Source organism: Carassius carassius, chromosome 27 (genome assembly GCF_963082965.1).
Source record: "Carassius carassius chromosome 27, fCarCar2.1, whole genome shotgun sequence".
In the NCBI taxonomy this organism is placed as follows: domain Eukaryota; kingdom Metazoa; phylum Chordata; class Actinopteri; order Cypriniformes; family Cyprinidae; genus Carassius; species Carassius carassius.
This window is the reverse complement of record NC_081781.1, coordinates 8867072-8886326: the sequence shown is the minus strand read 5'-3', so window position 1 is coordinate 8886326 and position 19255 is coordinate 8867072. Positions and strand designations below refer to the sequence as shown.

Below are 19255 nucleotides of genomic sequence, written 5' to 3'. Positions count from 1 at the left end.
TTTACTCATCCTCAAGTTGTTCCAAACCTGTATGAGTTTCTTTTTTTCTGTTGAACACACACACACACACACACACACAAATATATATTACATAAAAAAATACACAAAAAAAATACTATGGAAGTAAAAGGCTACCAGCAACTGTTTGGTTACCATCAGTCTTTAAAATATCTTCTTTTATATTCACCAGAAGAAATGAACTCGTACAGGGTTATAGCAACTTATTTTTTTATATAATAAGTTTGCTATAATTCATTTAGAGAGGAAATGAAAGTCTTTTAAGGTGAACTATCCCTTTAAGACTTTTTAGTAGTAAACTTTTATTTTAAAAATACTTCCTGATTAGAACAAATGCATATATATATATATATATATATATATATATATATATATATATAAAACATGGTACTGCATATACCAGGAATGACCCCACACGTAACTCTTTCTTTACACCATTCTATTCATTTCTTTCATAACGCACCCTCAATGCATGTATGCAAAATCTGTGTTTACAACACACTCTACTGTTGCCTCTGCTTTAGTCAAGTGTGACAATACACCTTAAAACAAGCTCCATCCCAGCATCTCTTTATTTCCTGTGAGACTGAGTCATACTAACTCAACCCGCTTCAACCCTGGCCTGCATCTTTAAGTCCCCATTCTTCATCCACTGCGACCCCCAGCCACCTCTCTTCTTTCCCTTAAAAAGATCTATTCATTGCCTTTTCTAATCTCCCCAAACAACGTCTACCCTTCTCAAACCAAATGACCTTTCCTGTCATCTCCACATAAATAATCGGCAGATGTGGAAATAGAAAAAAGGAGACCCCTCGTGGCGGAGTTCTGTCAAAAGCATGTAAGGACAGAGATTAAAAGCCAAATTCACAAATGTTAAGATCTCTCTCTTTATTCTGCAAAAGTTTAATAAATATAGATTGTAACAGACAAACTGTATCAGGAAACTGATACTAGTGGCATTTAATGTGACTTAAGTGTCCAAAAGTGTTTTGGGCTCACAGTACATACTTCAAGATCTGAGACATTTAACCCTCAAGCATTCTTCACATAGTAGCCCTTAATTGGTCTTAGGTGTGATCCCAATGTTTTTTTAAATAAATGTCATATCACTATCTTCTATAAAATAAAAACGATCAATATATGCAATTTTCTGTGATTTTTTTAATTTTAAAAGTTTATGTAAAATATGCTTATTTGTATGTTATACTTAATATTTATTTTACTTAAGTAAAAAATTATTCTAGTAAGTTCAGACATCTAAAACTTAAAAGATTTGGTGACTTTGGTGACATCTGGTGAGATATGATGCCATATAGCTGAATATATGCTGAAATCCATAAGCCACTGTTAACGAACTTAACCGCTAACGTTTTAGATTTTATCACAAGTTAAAATTGCAGAAAAAAGAAAAAACATTTGTGTTGGGTGAGACTATACAAAGATGCCAAAATATGCTTAAAGACAAATCTGACTATGATAAGTGAAAGACAATTTAGTCATTTATTTCTAACAAAGCTGTTGTATAGGCTCACCCCTTCATTTATGTGTATTTATGATCTGCATCGCGTTGGATATATAGATTTTTATTAGGTAAATAAAAAATTCTCTGAATTATAGTATTTCCCATTCATTTCCTACGGGTGGCCACTAAGGAAAAATTATGTAGGTTTTGTTGTTTTTGTTTTATTTTTTTAAACCACTTAACTTTGCTGTACCGAGTACATTTTTTTGTGTGTGTGTGTTTAGCTGGCAAACTTAGTAGAAGCAGTTAAGTCTTGTACCGCTCAGATTAAGGAAACTATAAAAATAAAAATAAAAGATTTTACCTAAATTTTTCCCAAAGGATGCTTGAGGGTTAATGAATCACAAAAAAGTACAGACATACAACACATAAGACTATATTTATATAATAAAAGAGATCAGCTAGGCTGATTGAATCTGACAGAGTAAGAGGACTCCTGTCTATTGTCCGTTCTTCAGTGAGAACTGGACTCTGTGTTTGTTCAGACGGTCGATTAGGGTGGTTCTTGCAAACGCTGACCCTGGAGTGTACACACCACCCCTGTGAGGACCAATAAAAGGATGTTGCATGAGACAGCATGTCATACATGCTACACAAATAACACTGAGTATTCACAGCATCAATCTTTAAATTTCACTCTAACCTTTGCAGTGTCTTAAAAAAACGAAGATCAGGGCTGCGATTCCCAAAACCTTTTACCTTAAGCTGTACCTTATCGCTAATATGTGTGTCCCGAAACTCTCTTAGTTAAGTATACTTTCAGTAAGTCATACTTTCATAAGGTTGGTCTGGACCACTCTTAGCTATACCTTATAATTGTGGACAGTTCACATTTCTTTACATGTCAGTCTATATGAATGTAGGAAATATATGAAAGTTCAAAAGAACAGCATTTACTTGAAATAGAATTCCTTGGTAACCCTATAAATGTCTTTACTGTCACTTAATCAATTTAATGCATCCTTGTTGAATAAAAGGATTAAGAAAAATCTAACTGATGACCACAAACTTGAACAATAGTGTATATCCAATTTAGAATTGTAGTTTATTTGCTTTGTTTAACTAACAGAGAATATGTTTTTTATTTTTTTTTTTAAGAATTGCCCATATCTGTTTTTTTAATTCCACAGGACCAGTATTAAGAATCATCTATATATTATGTTGAGGTCATTTTACTCACTTATTCGGGAGACAGTGATGTTCGTTAAGCAGTGTAATAGCTGCCTGCACCATGGTAATCGGTGTTGCGATGTATCCTGGCTCTGTAAAATATAGCAGTAGTGACCATATCTAAGTATCTGGGGTGAATATCGGATCAAATAGAGAGCAGGACAATACCTGGTCCTGTTACTTCAGTGCTGATTTTGGCATTTGGCTTGCCCTGAGAGGGGTCATGACCAGACATGTAGCCCTCCCCCATTAACCTCAAGCTGAAAGAGGTTCCATCCATCTGGAATAAGACAAGAATTAACTTAACTTTAACTTCAGCAACACAACCGAGGGCTGTGTAAGACAGATGTTAGCATTTCATATTGTGTTTTAGACATTTCAGTGCATCTTTTGTACCTGCTTTCTTGTTGGTCCCGTCTTGGAGAACAAACCAAATGAGAAAAATTCTGGAAACTAATTGAAACAGACACACACACACAGTTGAAATTCATGAGTTTATGTAAGCTTCTTGATGTTCTGCGGTATGAATGAGAGTTTTGTCCATTAAATTTTCAACAGTAATGCAATGACTTTTAAAATGGTACTGGACCTCAGTAAGTAATCCCCTGCCAAGACTAAATTTGACCATGAACCAGAAGACGACACCTGCAAAGAGGGTCTTCAGCATGGAGAAGAGACCACCAATACCTACATATGCCATATACTGAACCTGAGGACAAGAGCATAGAGGAACCAATTCAAAACTGCTGGCAACAAAAACAAAGTGAGTTAGACATTGAAATGCACACATTTGTAACTCTTGTGTTAAATTAATAACACATACTTTTTTGCCCACAGTAAAACATCAATCAAAAATGATCATATTGACATCATCCAGTACACTGTGGTCATTGCTATGGAGATGAAAGAGCAGGACGATGAATCACAAAGACTGTGAATCATTCCCTGCTCTTTCCATGTGGGCTCTCAGTGCACTATCACAGTAATCATGCTCGCACAAGACAGAGCAAAAAGAAATGTAATTAAAACTGCTAAGAGGCATGATGGTGTTTGGAAAGCAAGGGAAGAAGCTATCAAAGACTGCATTTTTAAGAGGAAACAGAAGGGTAGCCAAGAACCCGTTAGATCTTCTTTGAAAGAGCAGTTTAAGAAAAATGAATACTGGGTTTCTGCTGCGCCGGGATAAAATTATTCTGCTAACAAAAACTGACTGGCATGGTCCACATAACAGAAGAAATTTTGACTTGTATTAGTCGCATTGCTATAAATGACAAATTAGGGAAAAGGATAACATTAATAAAAAGAAAATTAAAAAAAAGAAAATTAAATATACTAAATTACATATTATATATAATTATGTTTTAAGTTTTTATTCATATTTATAAATATTTAAATGTTCAGCCATGAGCAATTTACAATATTTAGATAACTGATATATACAATTTGAGATTTTCACAATAAACCAAAAGTAAAAATGTGAACCAAAATGTTTACATTTATTAATACAAAAAATGTTTTAATATATATTAATATACATAAACTGTAAAAAACTAAATAAAATGTAATATATAAAATAAATAAATATATATATATATATATATATATATATATATATATATATATATATAATATATATATATACACACACACACACACACACACACATACATGTATAAAGTAAAATAAATATAAAACATATATTACTGTTAATACTAATTTATTTAAAAATGATTATTGTTGTGCCAGAAGTGTGTGTGATTGTGTGATTTTTTTTGCCAGTCTATAGACTCACAGGGCTGTGTTTATGTTCCTTGTGCATATAGCGCTGAGTCCGTCGCACCACAGATGGATCTGAGCCCATGAAGTGAATGGCATACTGCTCAATCTCCTTACTGAAGAACAGAGCTCCCCTGGGTACACCAAAATAGCAAGCAAATGAACACGAGTAAAGTTTTCTATCCTGAGAACTATTCTCCTTCACTCCTCTGGGAGTCGGCTGCTATATAAAGCAGACAACTCATGATTAAGATAGTATTAATGGGATGACATGCTGAGAATGATTTTATAAATACTTTAAATCACCTTTTTTTAATTCTAGCACCAACAGCTTCCAGAGGTGTATGCCCAAACTTCCTCCTTATTCTTCTGAGACTGGCACTGTCAGCAAAGCCAAAGATGGCTGACTGCCACATTGCATCATGGCCACATCCTCCCTGATGAAGAAGACAAGACAGCTGAACAAAAGCCAAGACACCAACTACTTTATTGAGGACACCCAATGGGCCTGATGCAAACAGTCTGCTATAGCTCTCTTCATACTCGATTAAAACAGCAGGAAATATGATAACTTAAACTTAGATCAAACCAACCTTTGAGAGCTCATATTCAACAAGTGGACCCTTAAAACAGATCTGCAAACATGAGGAGTTGTTGCTCACCTCAGGTCCTGTGTTGATGGTTAAGAAGCTCTCCACAGCAGTGAGTGTTCCTGTGAAAGCCAGACAGAGGAGTGTTCAGGCATCTGCTGCTCTGCAGGCACGTTTGCCCACAGCAGCGCTTCAAAGGCAAACGACAGACACTCACATCCTGTAAGCACTGAGTGCCTTTGCCTTTTTCAGTGGTATGCCCAACTAATTGGGATGAGATTAAAGATCTGACTGCACAAGATCCATTGATGCAAAGGTCAAAGGGCACACACAGGGTAAATATCACAGTAATGTACAGTATGCATGTTTTACCATTAGGACACTGATGCAAAGCACACCTCTAAACCTGTTAAGTCAGGATCAGATTTTTTCTCTAATACACTGGAGTTTCCCCTGCTCTGTGGATCAGAAGTAGTCAATTTATATATATATATATATATATATATATATATATAATTTTAATAATAATAATACATTCACAAAAAATTTATCAAAAAAATCACAGACATGCAACCCACCTCTGAATTGATTCTGTGTATAAAGGATGCCCATATCTGCTGGAATTGAATCAAACCCACAGCTTCCAATGATATACACACCCTTCTCCTGAGCGTTACTGTGGTACTTCAGCTGTATCCCCTCTAAAAACTAAAAAAAAAATCAAGAATCAAAAAGATTTTTCAGGTGTCAGGTTTTATAGTCATTATATTCAATTAACATAAAAGATTTTCATTTAGAATAAATGCTTTTCTTTTGAACATTCAATTCATTAAAGGATCCTGAAAATATGCATCAAGGTTTCCAAAAAATATTAAGTAGCACATCATTGAAAATAATAAGAAATATTTCTCAAGCACCAAATCAGCATATTAGAATGATTTTTGAAAGATCATGTGAAAGACTGGAGTAACGACTGCTGAAAATTATGCTTTGCCATCACATGAATAAATTAACATTTAAAACATTAAGATAGAAAACAGTTTGTTTAAATTATAAACTTTCAACCTTACAGACTCCAAACTTTTCAATGGTATGTTTTTCAAAAGTAGATTATTAAAAAAATTGTTAGACGGATAACATTAGCTATACCTGTGGTTCTCCACAGATATCAATGCAGTGTGCCCCATTCTCTATGCAGGCCTTCACCACCGGCTCTCCGTAGAATCTGTACTGTTGAGAGAAGACACCTCAGCACCATGGCATTTCACAGTCAACAGTTCTCTCAGAATAACACAACTCCATTTATCTTTTTTTTTTGTCATAGAGCTATCGTTGGCCTATGGGTGCACTGGGACAGGTGTGACTGCACAGATGTGTAAATTGACCCCTTCCTGTGTTTTTTTACAATAGTCTTTGTGGACTTACTGGTCCCACGCAGTTGAGCACAATGATTCCTTGTTTGCACATGATGGCCAACGACTCTGGCTCGGCTACATCTGCTACAATAACCTCCACACACTTCAGCTCTGGTTTACCTGCAGAAAGAAAAATGATGGAATGTCAGAGACAAATGCATCTTTGTTCTCTAACAGCTCAAAATGCTGCAAATAAATTATACAATTTTATGTAATGCATAGATAGATAGATAGATAGATAGATAGATAGATAGATAGATAGATAGATAGATAGATAGATCACTGTATCACTTTACTCTTTAAACTATTGCATAGCTTTAAAATCCTCGATTATCAGTACAGCCTATTCCAGATGATGACGGGATTGTCCAAACATTATGGCTTTAATCAACAATATTCTCAAACCCTGTAATCCCATCCGATAATCTCAAAAGACAAAATCTGCTGAAGCTCATCTAATACTATGAGCTGACTGCATGTCTAGCCATGACAGTATGGCAATTCAATCTATACCCAATACAAACTATTACCTCTCATAAATAACATATGTGCATTGTAATTCTTTAATTTTTAATTACAATTTGTTATTGTAATTTCTTTGCTTTGCCTCAAAGAAAAAAGTGGCAGTAACACGATGGTACTAGAGAATAAAAACATAGTCTTATATATATATATATATATATATATATATATATATATATATATATATATATATATACACACACACACACAATGGTACCACGTTATTAGCATGTTCATATCTGTAATGAATATTTATAACAAATTAATTGTAAAATAAAGCATGTTTAAATATAATAAATAAAATAAATTTATATAATAATATCATAGAAAAATAATAATAATTCATTTTATTTTAATAATGTAAACATTTTTAAAAGATATAAAATATTGTAATTTTTTGCAATATTTTGATTAGCCTATATATATATATATATATTTAGCACTTGACACTATAGAACATATGTGGTATTTTAGGGTACCATGACATTTTATTATTACGCTACAAAGTCACACGTAGGCTATGTTTAAAACAATTACATTGTAATTGATCATTTAAAAAAAACACATGTACACATATTGTGGCGCTGCTTGTAAATAGTTACTTTTCGGTTCTATTATTATTATTTATTCTATTTCTGTTCTATATGTTCAATAATTCAGTATATTTATATTATATGTGGCATGGACACTTGAATGTAAAGTACAATAACAAAAACTTCCAAGTCCAAATGTATACACAGTCAAACACGTACGCAGAGCGTCAGCTGCCAGAACGAGTGTTTTCTCCAGTCGGTCGCGGTTTCGTCCGGCTACAGCCCATTGTAACGTCCCTCCTGGACCCTCGTTACACGTCCGTGAAACCTCCTCCACAACAAACTGGCCGGTAAAACCGGTCGCTCCGAACACTATGATATGGTACGGTCTTTTGCTTGACGTTGTGAGCGTCGCCATTGTGTGTTGATCCGCGTGCGAGGCAAACACAGACGAGGTAAGAGCGACCGCTGCGGCTCCACTGCTGTCAGTGTACAGCGTGCGTGCAAAATACAGACGTTTAGTGCATCAGATTGTGCTTCTGATAAGTGTAGCTCAAGTTAATCCAACGTTGTGTGGGTTAAGACTCCAGAAACTGTCACACATTGAAGAAGAGAGACATCTCGTGCTGGAAAGGGGATATCACTACAACAGTTACACAGAGGAGGGTGTTTTTCTGATCATTAACATAATATGAAAAGCAAACATATGTATATACCTAGCAATAAATTACATTTAAATGTCAGTTGATAAATTGTAAGATCACAGCTTGTTAGTGACTGATTTAACACTGTTTTGACACATTTTACAGTTTAACACAATTTTCTATTTATGAATAATTTTTTTATTACTAATGATTAATGTATACATTTGTTGTTAATGTTTCAGACCTTTGGGCCCCACTGTATGTGACGATTCACATATGAAAAATGATGTAATTAAGCAATATGAAATATTTCCATACATACTTTACATTAAAGCTGCATGTTCAAATTCAATAATATTGTTCAGTTGGCAAGGCAATCATGATCATGAAATTGACTCTTGATTAAGGCTTGTGTCACTATAATATTTTTTTGTTCTGTGCATCTTAAAGCTTTTACTGTCAGAGAAGTTGTTATTGGATTCTGAAATGAAATTAGCTATGAGTCAGTCTGTGGGTTTCCAAAGAGAAATGCTCCTATTTCACCATAGGTTTTATTATGTGTGCCAATTCCATTTACTGCTGCATCATTCAGAGGACTAGTCCAATATTATTAAGGACAGAGATACAGCATAAACCATAAACCACTTTCTAAATATAAAAAACGCATTTCTAGTCATAAAGAGATCATGTATACTACTTGGGAAAGAAAAAAGAACATACAATGAAACAGGTTTCTGGTTCTGAGCAGATTCAAATATTTTAAATATTCCACAAAAACTCACTCACTTTGACTGCAGAACAAAAATAATATTTGTAATTAAAACAAACTGATTGACGACCTTCTTTTATACTGTTCAATTATCAAATTTTATATTTTGTACCTGCTGACTAAGTGTTGGAGCAACGATTAACTGACATCAAGTCAGAACAATCGATCATCTTTATTATTCAGCCTGTTCATGTTCTGTTAATAATAAAGCCATTTTGATAAGTTAATATCCCACAGTTAAAGCAATAATGCACCCAGAAATAAATGTGTACTCACTCTCAGGCCATCCAAAAAGTAGATGAGTTTATCTATATAATTCATCATCGAGATGTTTTTAACTTCAAACAGTCGCTTCTTGGTTAATATTTGTTTGTTTCTTATAAATGTAGCTTTTTATTCATCAAGATGCACTGGAGTCGTCCGAATTTCTTGTGGATTACTGTGATGTTTTTATCAGCTGTTTGGACATTCTGACGGCACCCATTCACTTGATGATACATTAGTGAGCAAGTGATGCAATGCTACATTTCTCCAAATCTGTTCTGATGAAGAAACAAACTCATCTACATCTCGGATGGCCTTAAGATAAGTAAATTATTAGCCAATTCTCATTTTTGAGTGAACTATTCCTTCAACATACACACATTTATGCTTATTTTTGTTGATACTGTATGAATTTCTATGATTATAGCACCAATGAAAGATAGTGTATTTGGAATATAGTGTCTTGGAGTACTAAAATGTAAAAAAAAAAACAATATCACTGGCTGTATAGGCAGTTATATCAATGCGTGTATAGTTACTGATTCAAAGAATGGCAGTGGTACAGTATAGTAAGATTATCTGTAATAAGTGGTATATAAGGATTATCTGTAATGACCTGTTTTTGTATCAATATTAAATACATTATACAAATGTATTTATTCATTAATAGGAAGCACTGTGTGACTCACTAAAGCAACATTTATTAAGGCCAATCTGGTAATGTGCATTAGTGCATACTATCTCAAGAGGAATACTGTTGTTAATCATTGGAAATTATAATATAAAGAAACAGTTCCACTGCATGAAACAGCTGCTATGATGCATCAGAAGAGAGCCACTGTGCGAGAATGTCCACTCCTTGTCGTACAGGTCCAAAGTAAAAGTCCACGTTTTGCGAGAAGTCAGCACACACGTTTGAGTACGCCTCTCCAACGAGACAATAAAGAGCAGTCCCACCCGTGCTGATCACCACAGTAACCAGACACAGGACGAGAAGGATGAGGCAAGAGTTTTTGGGCGACTCATCTGTATGCATGAGAAAGATGAGCTTTGATCAGTCTCACATTAATGCAAAACAGAAATCTCAATACATAAAGGCCCTGTCTGAATATATGCTTACAATCGTACCTTGATCGAAAGCATTGCCCGGCTCTCTAAAGCGGACCCTGCGTTCAGTTGAGTTTTTTAGCAGTGCAGCTTTCTTTGTTTCCCTGGTGCAGTCTCTCTTCTTTAAAATAGACACTAAGCCATCTGAGGGAATCCTCTACAGAAGTAAAGTATGAAAATGCTTTAAGAAAATAGACTGTACAATATGCAGATGCAGAATTATTTTTAAGAATACATTCATAGCAAAAAAAGTAATAACAACCAGTAACCACAAGGGGTCAGTATGTGCAACATCATAATGAAGCACAGTAAGGATGCCTTGGGGGGAAAAAAGTACACTTTTTCATAGACATGATACAAGCGCAAACTAAATGTAATATTTTCAGACAGATAACGGCAAGTTATTTACATTTACATGACAATGTAACTATTATTATCATTATTTTACGCATATATATGAAAAACGTGATTATTTGATTTTAACATTGCTTTTTTTAAGCACATCTATGTAATTTCATATATTTTCTAAAATCAAAACAAGTGCACTTATGTAAAGCATGACAAAAGATTAATAAAACAGTGTTCTAAAAAAATAGTAATTTAACAATTACAAAGTGCACTTTTTAAAAGAGTACTTCAGTGTAAGAAAGTCATGAACGTGTACTCGCTTTTTATGTGGACTTTTTATTTCTTATATTTTTTCTTATAGATTTAAAGCACACTACAAGTGCAAATTCAATTCATTTCAGCACACTTTTTTCACAAGGACAGTTGACCTAATAATGAAAATCCTGCCATTTTACATGTTTGTTTTTTAATGTGGCTTAATTATGTCATGATGTAAAAATTAGGCTATTATTTTTGTTGTTGTTGTTGCTTTTCCAAGTCAAATCAGAGGCCAAAAGAAAATTGCCAAGTCTTCAAATCACTATAAAATAATAATGTACAACTAACAAACAAATCATGTAATGCATATGTTGTGTGTGTTGACAGAAAAAAAGTCCAGAACTCTTCACACACTCGCAGTGTGTGTCGGACGCAGCTCTGGAAAAGGTTTATGCAGCTGGACTGTTATTTAAGACGACCACACCCAATAGCTTTGGGAAACCATACACTCCCTGAACACTTCTTTATAAAATTCCTGCAGATGGCTGCCATAACGCTGTGGATGACATCACGCTATTTTGCTTTCACAAAGCCGAGAAACCCTGTGGCTAAGAAATGTGGCCTGAGAATTGGAAGAAAGTCCCACTTGACCTTTTACAAAGTCATAAAAATTCAATTTGAGAACCCAGATTAATACATTGCATACTTAGGCCCTGAGGAATACAAATCGTTCAGTAAGCGGATGGTTTGGAAAGACTGCATCAGACGGATGGTGTCTCAGCATGCTTAGTTTTTCTAAGGGCAGATGGTAATATGTAAGAGATTAACATGGCTCCTACAGCGTCTTACCTCTTCTACCTGAATAAGGCTGGCCAGCTCATCCACAGGAACCTGGCCGTCGACGACTGTGTCATCCTGCAGCTCCTCATTCCAGAACTCATCCTCCTCAAGACCTTCCTCGTCCTCGTCCTCCTCATTCAATTCACAGTCCTCTTCTGGCTCCTGTTCAGCTTCTGGCCATGAGCAGTCCTCCGCCCGGTTCTCTCTCTCGGATGAGTTCACTAAAGCTTGTTCTTGTTTTGATCTTCTGTGTTTTGACACGAGGGCTGGGGTGTTGTGTAGTTTTATGTCGTCCATGTTCTGCAATAACAGACTGCTTTAATCAGACTCACAAAAACTTAAACCGCATAGGTGACTAATAAAACAAGTGTAATGTTTTACCTTTTCCAAAGAGAGGTTAGGTCTGAAAAAGGAGAAGTAGATTTGGTCAAATTCAATTTTCTGTGTAATATAATATGCACATCTAAATATTTAATTTGAGTTAGTATGTATATTTGAATGTATGTGTATATAATATAGTAAGTAAAAATTCCCCCTATAAATCTGTTTAAAATTGATGAGGCCTGGTTTTTTCAGGAACAAATATTTTAAGGAAGGGAAAAAAAATGCTATTATTATTATTATTTACTACTTGCTTGCACACTGTCTCACCTCTGGTGTGTTTTGCAGATATGACTCAACAGTTCCATATGCTCTCTCTCTCTGTCAGTTCCATTAGAGTTTAAAGGAGAGTTATTTTCAGGTTGGATGCTGATTTTCCTCTGGGACTCTGAAACCAAACATACCTGTATGGATGCTAGTCTTTGAATCATTTTGACTGTCTCATATTCTCCCATGCATTTACCTTCTCGTAGAATATGTGAAAGCAATCTAAAAACATACATGCTATTCTCTTAGTTCAAACCATTCTACTTCTGTTAACTAATGAAGGATGAAACTAGCAATTTTCCTATTTACAGTACAAAAGGAGTCTCATCCTTACAAGATAAAACAATGCTTCAGGAAAATCCCTCACATGTAAATAGTGTAACCTCCTCTGGTTATATATATATATATTATTATCCAAAATCATCTGGCATCCTTACCCCATTTCTCTTGTATGGAGGCCAGATTAGACAGCAGTCTTTCATGATACAGCTTCTCCAGATGAAGAAACTCCACTGCCCACTGATCTGAAATGCTCTATGCTTAAAGAAACCATCACTTAAAAGTGTGTGTAGGCAAGGATGCATTAAATTGACCAGTTGCAAAATATTTCCATTTCAAATAAATGCTGCTCTTATGAACTTTCTATCCATCAAATAATTAAAAACAAAACAAAAAAAATGTATCATGGTTTCCACAAAAATATTAAGTAGCACAATTTGAAACAAGAAATGTTTATTGAGAACCAAATCAGAATGATTTCTGAAGGATTATGCTTTGCCATGAAAGGAATAAAGAACATTTTGAACTATAAAAAAATTGAAAGCAGTTATATAAAATATTTTATATTTTACAATCACATTACTGTTTTTCCTGTATTTTTCATCCAATAATGCAACCTTGGTGATAAGAGACTTCTTTAAAAAAAAAAAAAAAAAAAAAGGAAGACCATGTGATGACAATTATAAAATAAATCTTTCTTCCACTGTTTCAAATTACTTAAAAATCTATCAACATCCTTCCTTTTCCAAGTCAACATGTTCAGACACACCCTAATGAGACTCTTCATTACGCTTGCACTGGTCGCTATGACAGCAGCATCAACAGGGACCATTTAGTGACAGTAAAGGAAAGTCAGAGACAAAACAGGAGGACGATTTACATTCAAAAAAGGATACAGTCCTTTTCAAGGAAGTAGCCCTCCGCTATCTGTAATGGAAGGAAAACATCAGCAAGTAAAATATTACATCTCCTTACCAAATTTATCTTCCAAACACTCTCAGCTGGTCGATCAAAGTCTATTTCCTGTTAGACCTGGATCCAGAGTCTTTAGAGTGAAGAGCATCTTTAAAAAGGATGGTACTGCTGAACATGTGAACGGGTCTGACAGTGAGTGTGAACGAGGAAAGTCACGTACAAGAAAGAACTGCTCTATCTTTCCCATCTAATGAATTCTCTTACATGAATCGTCTATATTTAGTGTAAGACAGGAAAATTAATTGTTTTCTACTGTACTCTTGATTTTATCAAACTAAAATAATCTCATTGAGGAGCAATTTGCTCCCCCATTATAACTCTACAGGGAGACTGAAAAAACAACTCCAGTGAGCACATTTCAGTAGTTTGTCTTGTTGACAGATCTGATTATAAATATGCATGGTGTTTAGTCCATAATTGTTGAAGCTTATTTGGAATAGTTCATTTTTGTACATGTTTTGGCTGAATTTTGTGAGGCAGTTTAAACACAAAGTTACTGAAGTTTGTTTCTGACACAGGATACAAAAATCATTACTGTTTATCTCACTTTTTGTTAATCGTAATCTCAAGGTAAAAACAGGATATGACTTCACATCTCATAATTTTCCGTTTATATCTCACAGTTCAGATTTTTTTTCCCCTCTAAGATTTCAGAGTTTATATTTTGAAATTATCAAAAAAAAAAATTCTGAATTCCGAGTTTACATTCTGAAATCCTTTTTTTTACTGATATGAAAAAAAGGTAATTTGCAACTTTTAACGGACTTATTTATTTATCTTGCAACTGAGAGATTATGTAACAATTCTGACTTTTTTATAAAATTGCAACATCTCTTTATGATGATTTATTCATATTCTGACTTTATATCTCGCAATATTACCAGAAAAAAAGGCCAAATTGGAAAATATAAACTCAAAACTGCATAAGTTTCCTTTAAAAATTTCTCCCACAGAAAGAGCTTTTATTTCCTTAAAATATCCCAAACAAGAGTAAACCCTGTGGAAATTTGTGTAATTTACTAGTCCACAGAATACACATGAACATTTATCAGGTAACAGTATAGACTGCGTCATCCTTCTATTTTATGAACAATCTAGGTGTATCTGATGACGGATGCAGAGTGAAAAACGCATTTGCTCACTTTTATTAAAAGACAGTCTTTTCATGCCAGTTTTTGTTTTGGCTATGGGCTTTATTTGAGAGTAACCTTTTCAAACTCTCAGTGCACACACCTGGTGTAAGGAATGAGGGAGGAGCATGTGATCATTGTGTTCAACAAGGGACTGCAGTGAAGCCAGAAGAGAAGGACTAGGCCCAGGTGGCACAATCCCAGAGAGACGACCTGTACAGAGATCACACCAGGAGGAAACTTAGGAACACTTCTGAATTTAGTAAATCAGTCAATCCAGTGCTTTTTGAGCACATTTGAACAAGTTTAAGATCAATCATTCTATGAAACTACTGAACCTTATGTGACTAGCTAGTACGTTTAAATGTAACCATAACATGACAATTCTGACATTATTTACTCATTCTTCAGAGGCATGCACAGGGTAAATTAGTGCCCTTTTAATCGCCGACTGTAAAGTGCCCTTTTGATCCGGTCTAGAACGAGATATATATATATATATATACCTTTTGTTTTTGTGTTCCAAGAAAAAAAAAGTCATTACTTTCATTAGGAGGAAATTCAACTTAAGTATTATTTTATTCATAAAAAACAATATGACTAATCAAAGCACCAAAATATCGCAATATACACGACTTACCATGATCTAAACAGCATTTATGGCTCTTGATGTTTGTTGGAAAGTTCTCCTCTCTGTTCCTGTTCTCTGAGTCGAGTTTAACCACTTGCAAGTCCATAATCTCTGCCTCCTGCAGTTTGTTCTGATTCTCATCGGAGGCTGTTAGGTAAGACGTAATGATGTCCTCTGCGGTCTGAGGAATTCTGCTCGTCTCTTTCCATCTTACAGACTTCCTCGACCCGGACTCCTCCATAACTGCAAGGTGATCACAAAGAAGATAGACAGTCATGAAAACGAATCTATATCTTCATCAGAATTCAAGAGGAAACATTTTAAAGACGTCTGTTTTTCAAATTCTTTAGCCTGCTGTTGCTATCTGTCATCAGTGACAATGCATTGCATTTATCATAAAATTAATCTTTTTCCTCAAAAGAATTCAGAGGCGAAACACAAGTAGGACAGGTTTGGTGTTACTGGATATTTTTTCAAGCAGGTTTTGGGCCTTACTTGCAAACACAGTGTCCTAGTGAACAAACACTCACTTCGGTTACTCCTGAAGCCAACAGCGAGCACAAACTGACAGATGTGTACAAAAACACGAACCAGTTATAGCAGTGATGCATAATTCATGGGATGGGGCTCTTGTCTTTCACGCTGTCCAGGCATTTCGAAGGATGAGCAGTGAAACCAGAGACAGAGAGATGGAAAAAGGGAGGAGTGTGGATGAGTGTCCTCATTATAAATAAAGTGGCAATGGCAATGTGTTAACAGATACAAGGTATGATGAGGTGGAAAGGCTGAAATAAAAGTAAATATGTTTCTTGACACATCATGACCACAGCTGGCCTGATCGGTGTCAAGATGAACCCTTATGAAAACTGAACTGTGTGAACATATATATAACAGGGTTAGCAAATAACAAGACATGCTGAGACTGACACTGTACCTAATGCAGCTAGAGGGCAACAGTTTCGTTTGCACAAATTATTTATTTAATATACTCGGCTTATACCGATTTTTTTAATTTTTATGTTTTTGAAATAAGTCTGTGATGCTCATTAAGGTAGCATTTATTTGATCAAAAATACAGTTCTGTGAACTATTGTAATACTTAAAAAGGTCATTTATTTCTTAGTTTATTTTTATTTATTTTTTGTGGAAAATATGATGTATATTTTTTAAAGGATTTTATGATGAATGTAAAGTTAAAAATAACATTTTCTTGAAAAAATTTTTTTAACCATGATTAAGATTTAAGAAGTCAATTTAATGTAGTTGGCAGCAATTATGTAAATTAAAGAACTTAAAATCTAAAACTTTATGCTGTTTATTATTATTATAATATATATATATATATATATATATATATATATATATATATATGTATATATATATATATATATATGTATATATATATATGTATATATATATATGTATATATATATATATATATATATGTATATATATATATATATATGTATATATATATGTATATATGTATATATATATGTATATATATATATATATATATATATATATATATATATGTATATATATATATATGTGTGTGTGTGTGTGTGTATACATATTTCAGAAATGTTTATATTATTCCAAGTACCTTGAGGTACCATATCCGTTTTATATTTTTTCTTTTTATTTTTTTGGTTGTGATGCTTTTATCTAACAGGCCTAGGGTATTTTATATATAAAAAAAATCACAGTCACAGCTAATAACCACTGTTAGAGTGCACTATACCATGAATTAACATTTTTAACATTAATTTGACAGGAAAAGTGATTAGTGATTAACGCTGTTAAGTTAGATGTCAGGACACGTTTATGTTTAACAGCAGTCAGGTTTTCACATGCCATAGGAAAAATGTAATTAAATAATATCCTAAATCTGAACCCTTTTTGAAGAAAAGAAAAGTCATGTGTTCTCTGCCCCTTTTTGGCCAACTTTGAAACTCGTAGCTTAATGATACACAATTATGGATTCATGAGTCTGCTAAATGACTAAATGTAAATACAAACGGCTTAGAAGCTCAACATCATAAGGTGAATTAGTCATTTTGGTACATTTATATATACCTTACTTTTCCTAAAAAACTAGTTTAGCATACATAGTCTACCTGACTTGCACCAAAAAAGCCTACACATCACTGAAAATGGTGAAAAGGGCGCGTGCTTTAGTGTCCCGTACACATTTCACAGCCTCTTGCCCCTTTTCACTGTTTTATTTTCATCAGAACCATTTCAAGACGGAACACAGACACACGACTCATTTAAATATCCCTGTCGTACTTACGTTTAGTTTCTGTATTGATGTTACAATGGTCCGCATCTGTAAACGCGTGCACGCGCAGCGTTCATATCTGTTCCCAGTGCTGCTCAAGCAGAGACCCCAGACACCTCTCTGTCGAACACACACCGATCTGAAATCAGTTTCGATGCCCTGCCTGTCTCTGCATCTGTGCAGTTGTTTACGATCCAAACAGGGGCGTTTCTTTCAAAGGTTTCGGGCTCGCTGGGCGTTTAGTGCCACCCATTGGTTCATGTGGGGCACTGACATTGGAAATGTGTTCGGAGAAACAAAATTCGACATAAATTGTAGCATGCTCGTTTTATAATACACGAATTCGTTTCAAATGTCAGTTTCTATTTACCTAAGGAATGTATGATTAATATAACTGCATAAAAATATTATACTAAATACACTAGCCCTATACATTATATAGCCTATGATACTGCAATATTTAGTCTTGTAGTCTATAAGGCTAGGCCTGTGTTTTTATAACCTACATTATACTACTTGCATTTTAAATTGATGACTGAATAGTCTTCGCCAACTTTGCTAAACCAAACCATATACAATAATGTTAGAAGAAATAAACTCTGAATATTTCCTTCAATTATAAATTAAATTACTCATCATCAACAACAGGAAAAAGCTGGTATAAAGAAAAGATTGTGCTCAGTTTCAGTAATCCATCAGCGTCATATACAAAGCTATTCAAAATATTTTCTGAATTTTCTCCAAAATATAAATAAACTATGTGCTGACATTACAGCTTTGAGCAGTAACTGGAGCAGAAAGTAAACGCAGCCCTTGAAACATGGAGTCGTTATGGTGAGCTGCTGCATGTCTGTACTGTGTCTGACTTCATAATAGGGAAGTTTTTATTATATTGTACCATCTGAGTGAACTCTGCATTTCATCTAAGCCAGGTAATATGTTTTGACAGCGCAGTGAGCCAATCAGTTGACTCCTTGCAATATGTCTGAATGTTTAAGCAATCCTCCGTGAAAAACACAAACCACAGTTTTTAGTGTCTGTTAATTATTTTTTAAGAAAATCATGCCATGTTTCTTATTCGATGATTACAGTGGGTATTATGTAAATAAATTAATACAATTTCAATAAAAACGTGGCTTAATTTAAATAAAAACCAATAAAGTGAATAGCAACCTTTTATTAGCACATACACAATAAGGATAAAAGGCATTTACAATAACTTTGGCTTGCAAATTATTCCCGTTTCATGCAAAAAAAATATACACTGGGTGTCAAAAATGACTTCTTAAAAGCATTACAACCTTGAAAATGACTATAACTCTAAATAAAAGTTGCTTTCATTAAGGTAATTTTATCCCCAAATGAAGGCCACTTTTAAACTTGGCGTAAGCATTTCTTTTTTTTTTCACACTAGTAATTTTGAAAAGGAATGGGTTACTATATTTAAACTTGTAAAATTAATCCCAAAAGTAGGCCTAATATAGCCTACTGTGTGAAACAATAAGGTGCTAGAGCACATAATAAACAAAAAA

At 34.3% G+C, this 19255-nt stretch overlaps 2 protein-coding genes across 5 annotated transcripts; both read right to left on the bottom strand.

The window, feature by feature from the left end:
• Positions 1–1704: 1704 nt before the first annotated feature.
• Positions 1705–8928, bottom strand: sccpdhb (saccharopine dehydrogenase b). Its single transcript, XM_059512498.1, has 12 exons — positions 7766–8928; positions 6502–6611; positions 6226–6306; positions 5655–5784; positions 5149–5198; positions 4793–4923; positions 4503–4620; positions 3300–3419; positions 3107–3163; positions 2879–2990; positions 2721–2802; positions 1705–2080 (listed from the first exon to the last, which is right to left on the bottom strand). Exons 1-12 carry the CDS (start codon positions 7962–7964, stop codon positions 1981–1983), a joined length of 1290 nt encoding a protein of 429 aa, XP_059368481.1. The 5' UTR covers positions 7965–8928; the 3' UTR covers positions 1705–1980.
• A 256-nt stretch (positions 8929–9184) lies between these two features.
• On the bottom strand, positions 9185–17939 carry cnstb (consortin, connexin sorting protein b). 4 transcript variants are annotated; one of them, XR_009424164.1, is made up of 11 exons: positions 17736–17933; positions 15449–15682; positions 14912–15021; positions 13600–13630; positions 12862–12948; positions 12428–12545; positions 12158–12179; positions 11786–12076; positions 10352–10487; positions 9628–10249; positions 9185–9528 (listed from the first exon to the last, which is right to left on the bottom strand). XR_009424164.1 is itself a non-coding variant. In XM_059512483.1 (10 exons), exons 2-10 carry the CDS (start codon positions 15678–15680, stop codon positions 10038–10040), a joined length of 1230 nt encoding a protein of 409 aa, XP_059368466.1. In that variant the 5' UTR covers positions 15681–15682; positions 17736–17939; the 3' UTR covers positions 9185–10037. The 4 variants fall into 4 exon arrangements, 3 of the variants coding, with proteins under 3 accessions (XP_059368466.1, XP_059368464.1, XP_059368465.1); XM_059512483.1 differs by having other exon boundaries at positions 9185–10249; positions 11795–12076; positions 17736–17939; XM_059512481.1 differs by having other exon boundaries at positions 9185–10249.
• Positions 17940–19255: the final 1316 nt, after the last annotated feature.

Excerpts from the sequence above, each read along its gene's own strand:
- cnstb (XM_059512481.1), bottom strand. The coding sequence starts at position 15,680 with ATGGAGGAGTCCGGGTCGAGGAAGTCTGTAAGATGGAAAGAGACGAGC. Across the intron at positions 12,077-12,157 it reads CTAACCTCTCTTTGGAAAAG|AACATGGACGACATAAAACT; the intron begins GTAAAACATTAC and ends CTGTTATTGCAG. Across the intron at positions 10,488-11,785 it reads GCCTTATTCAGGTAGAAGAG|AGGATTCCCTCAGATGGCTT; the intron begins GTAAGACGCTGT and ends TTACTTCTGTAG.
- sccpdhb (XM_059512498.1), bottom strand. The coding sequence starts at position 7,964 with ATGGCGACGCTCACAACGTCAAGCAAAAGACCGTACCATATCATAGTG. Across the intron at positions 3,164-3,299 it reads GCAGGGGATTACTTACTGAG|TTTCCAGAATTTTTCTCATT; the intron begins GTCCAGTACCAT and ends TGTTTCAATTAG. Across the intron at positions 2,991-3,106 it reads CGGGACCAACAAGAAAGCAG|ATGGATGGAACCTCTTTCAG; the intron begins GTACAAAAGATG and ends GTCTTATTCCAG.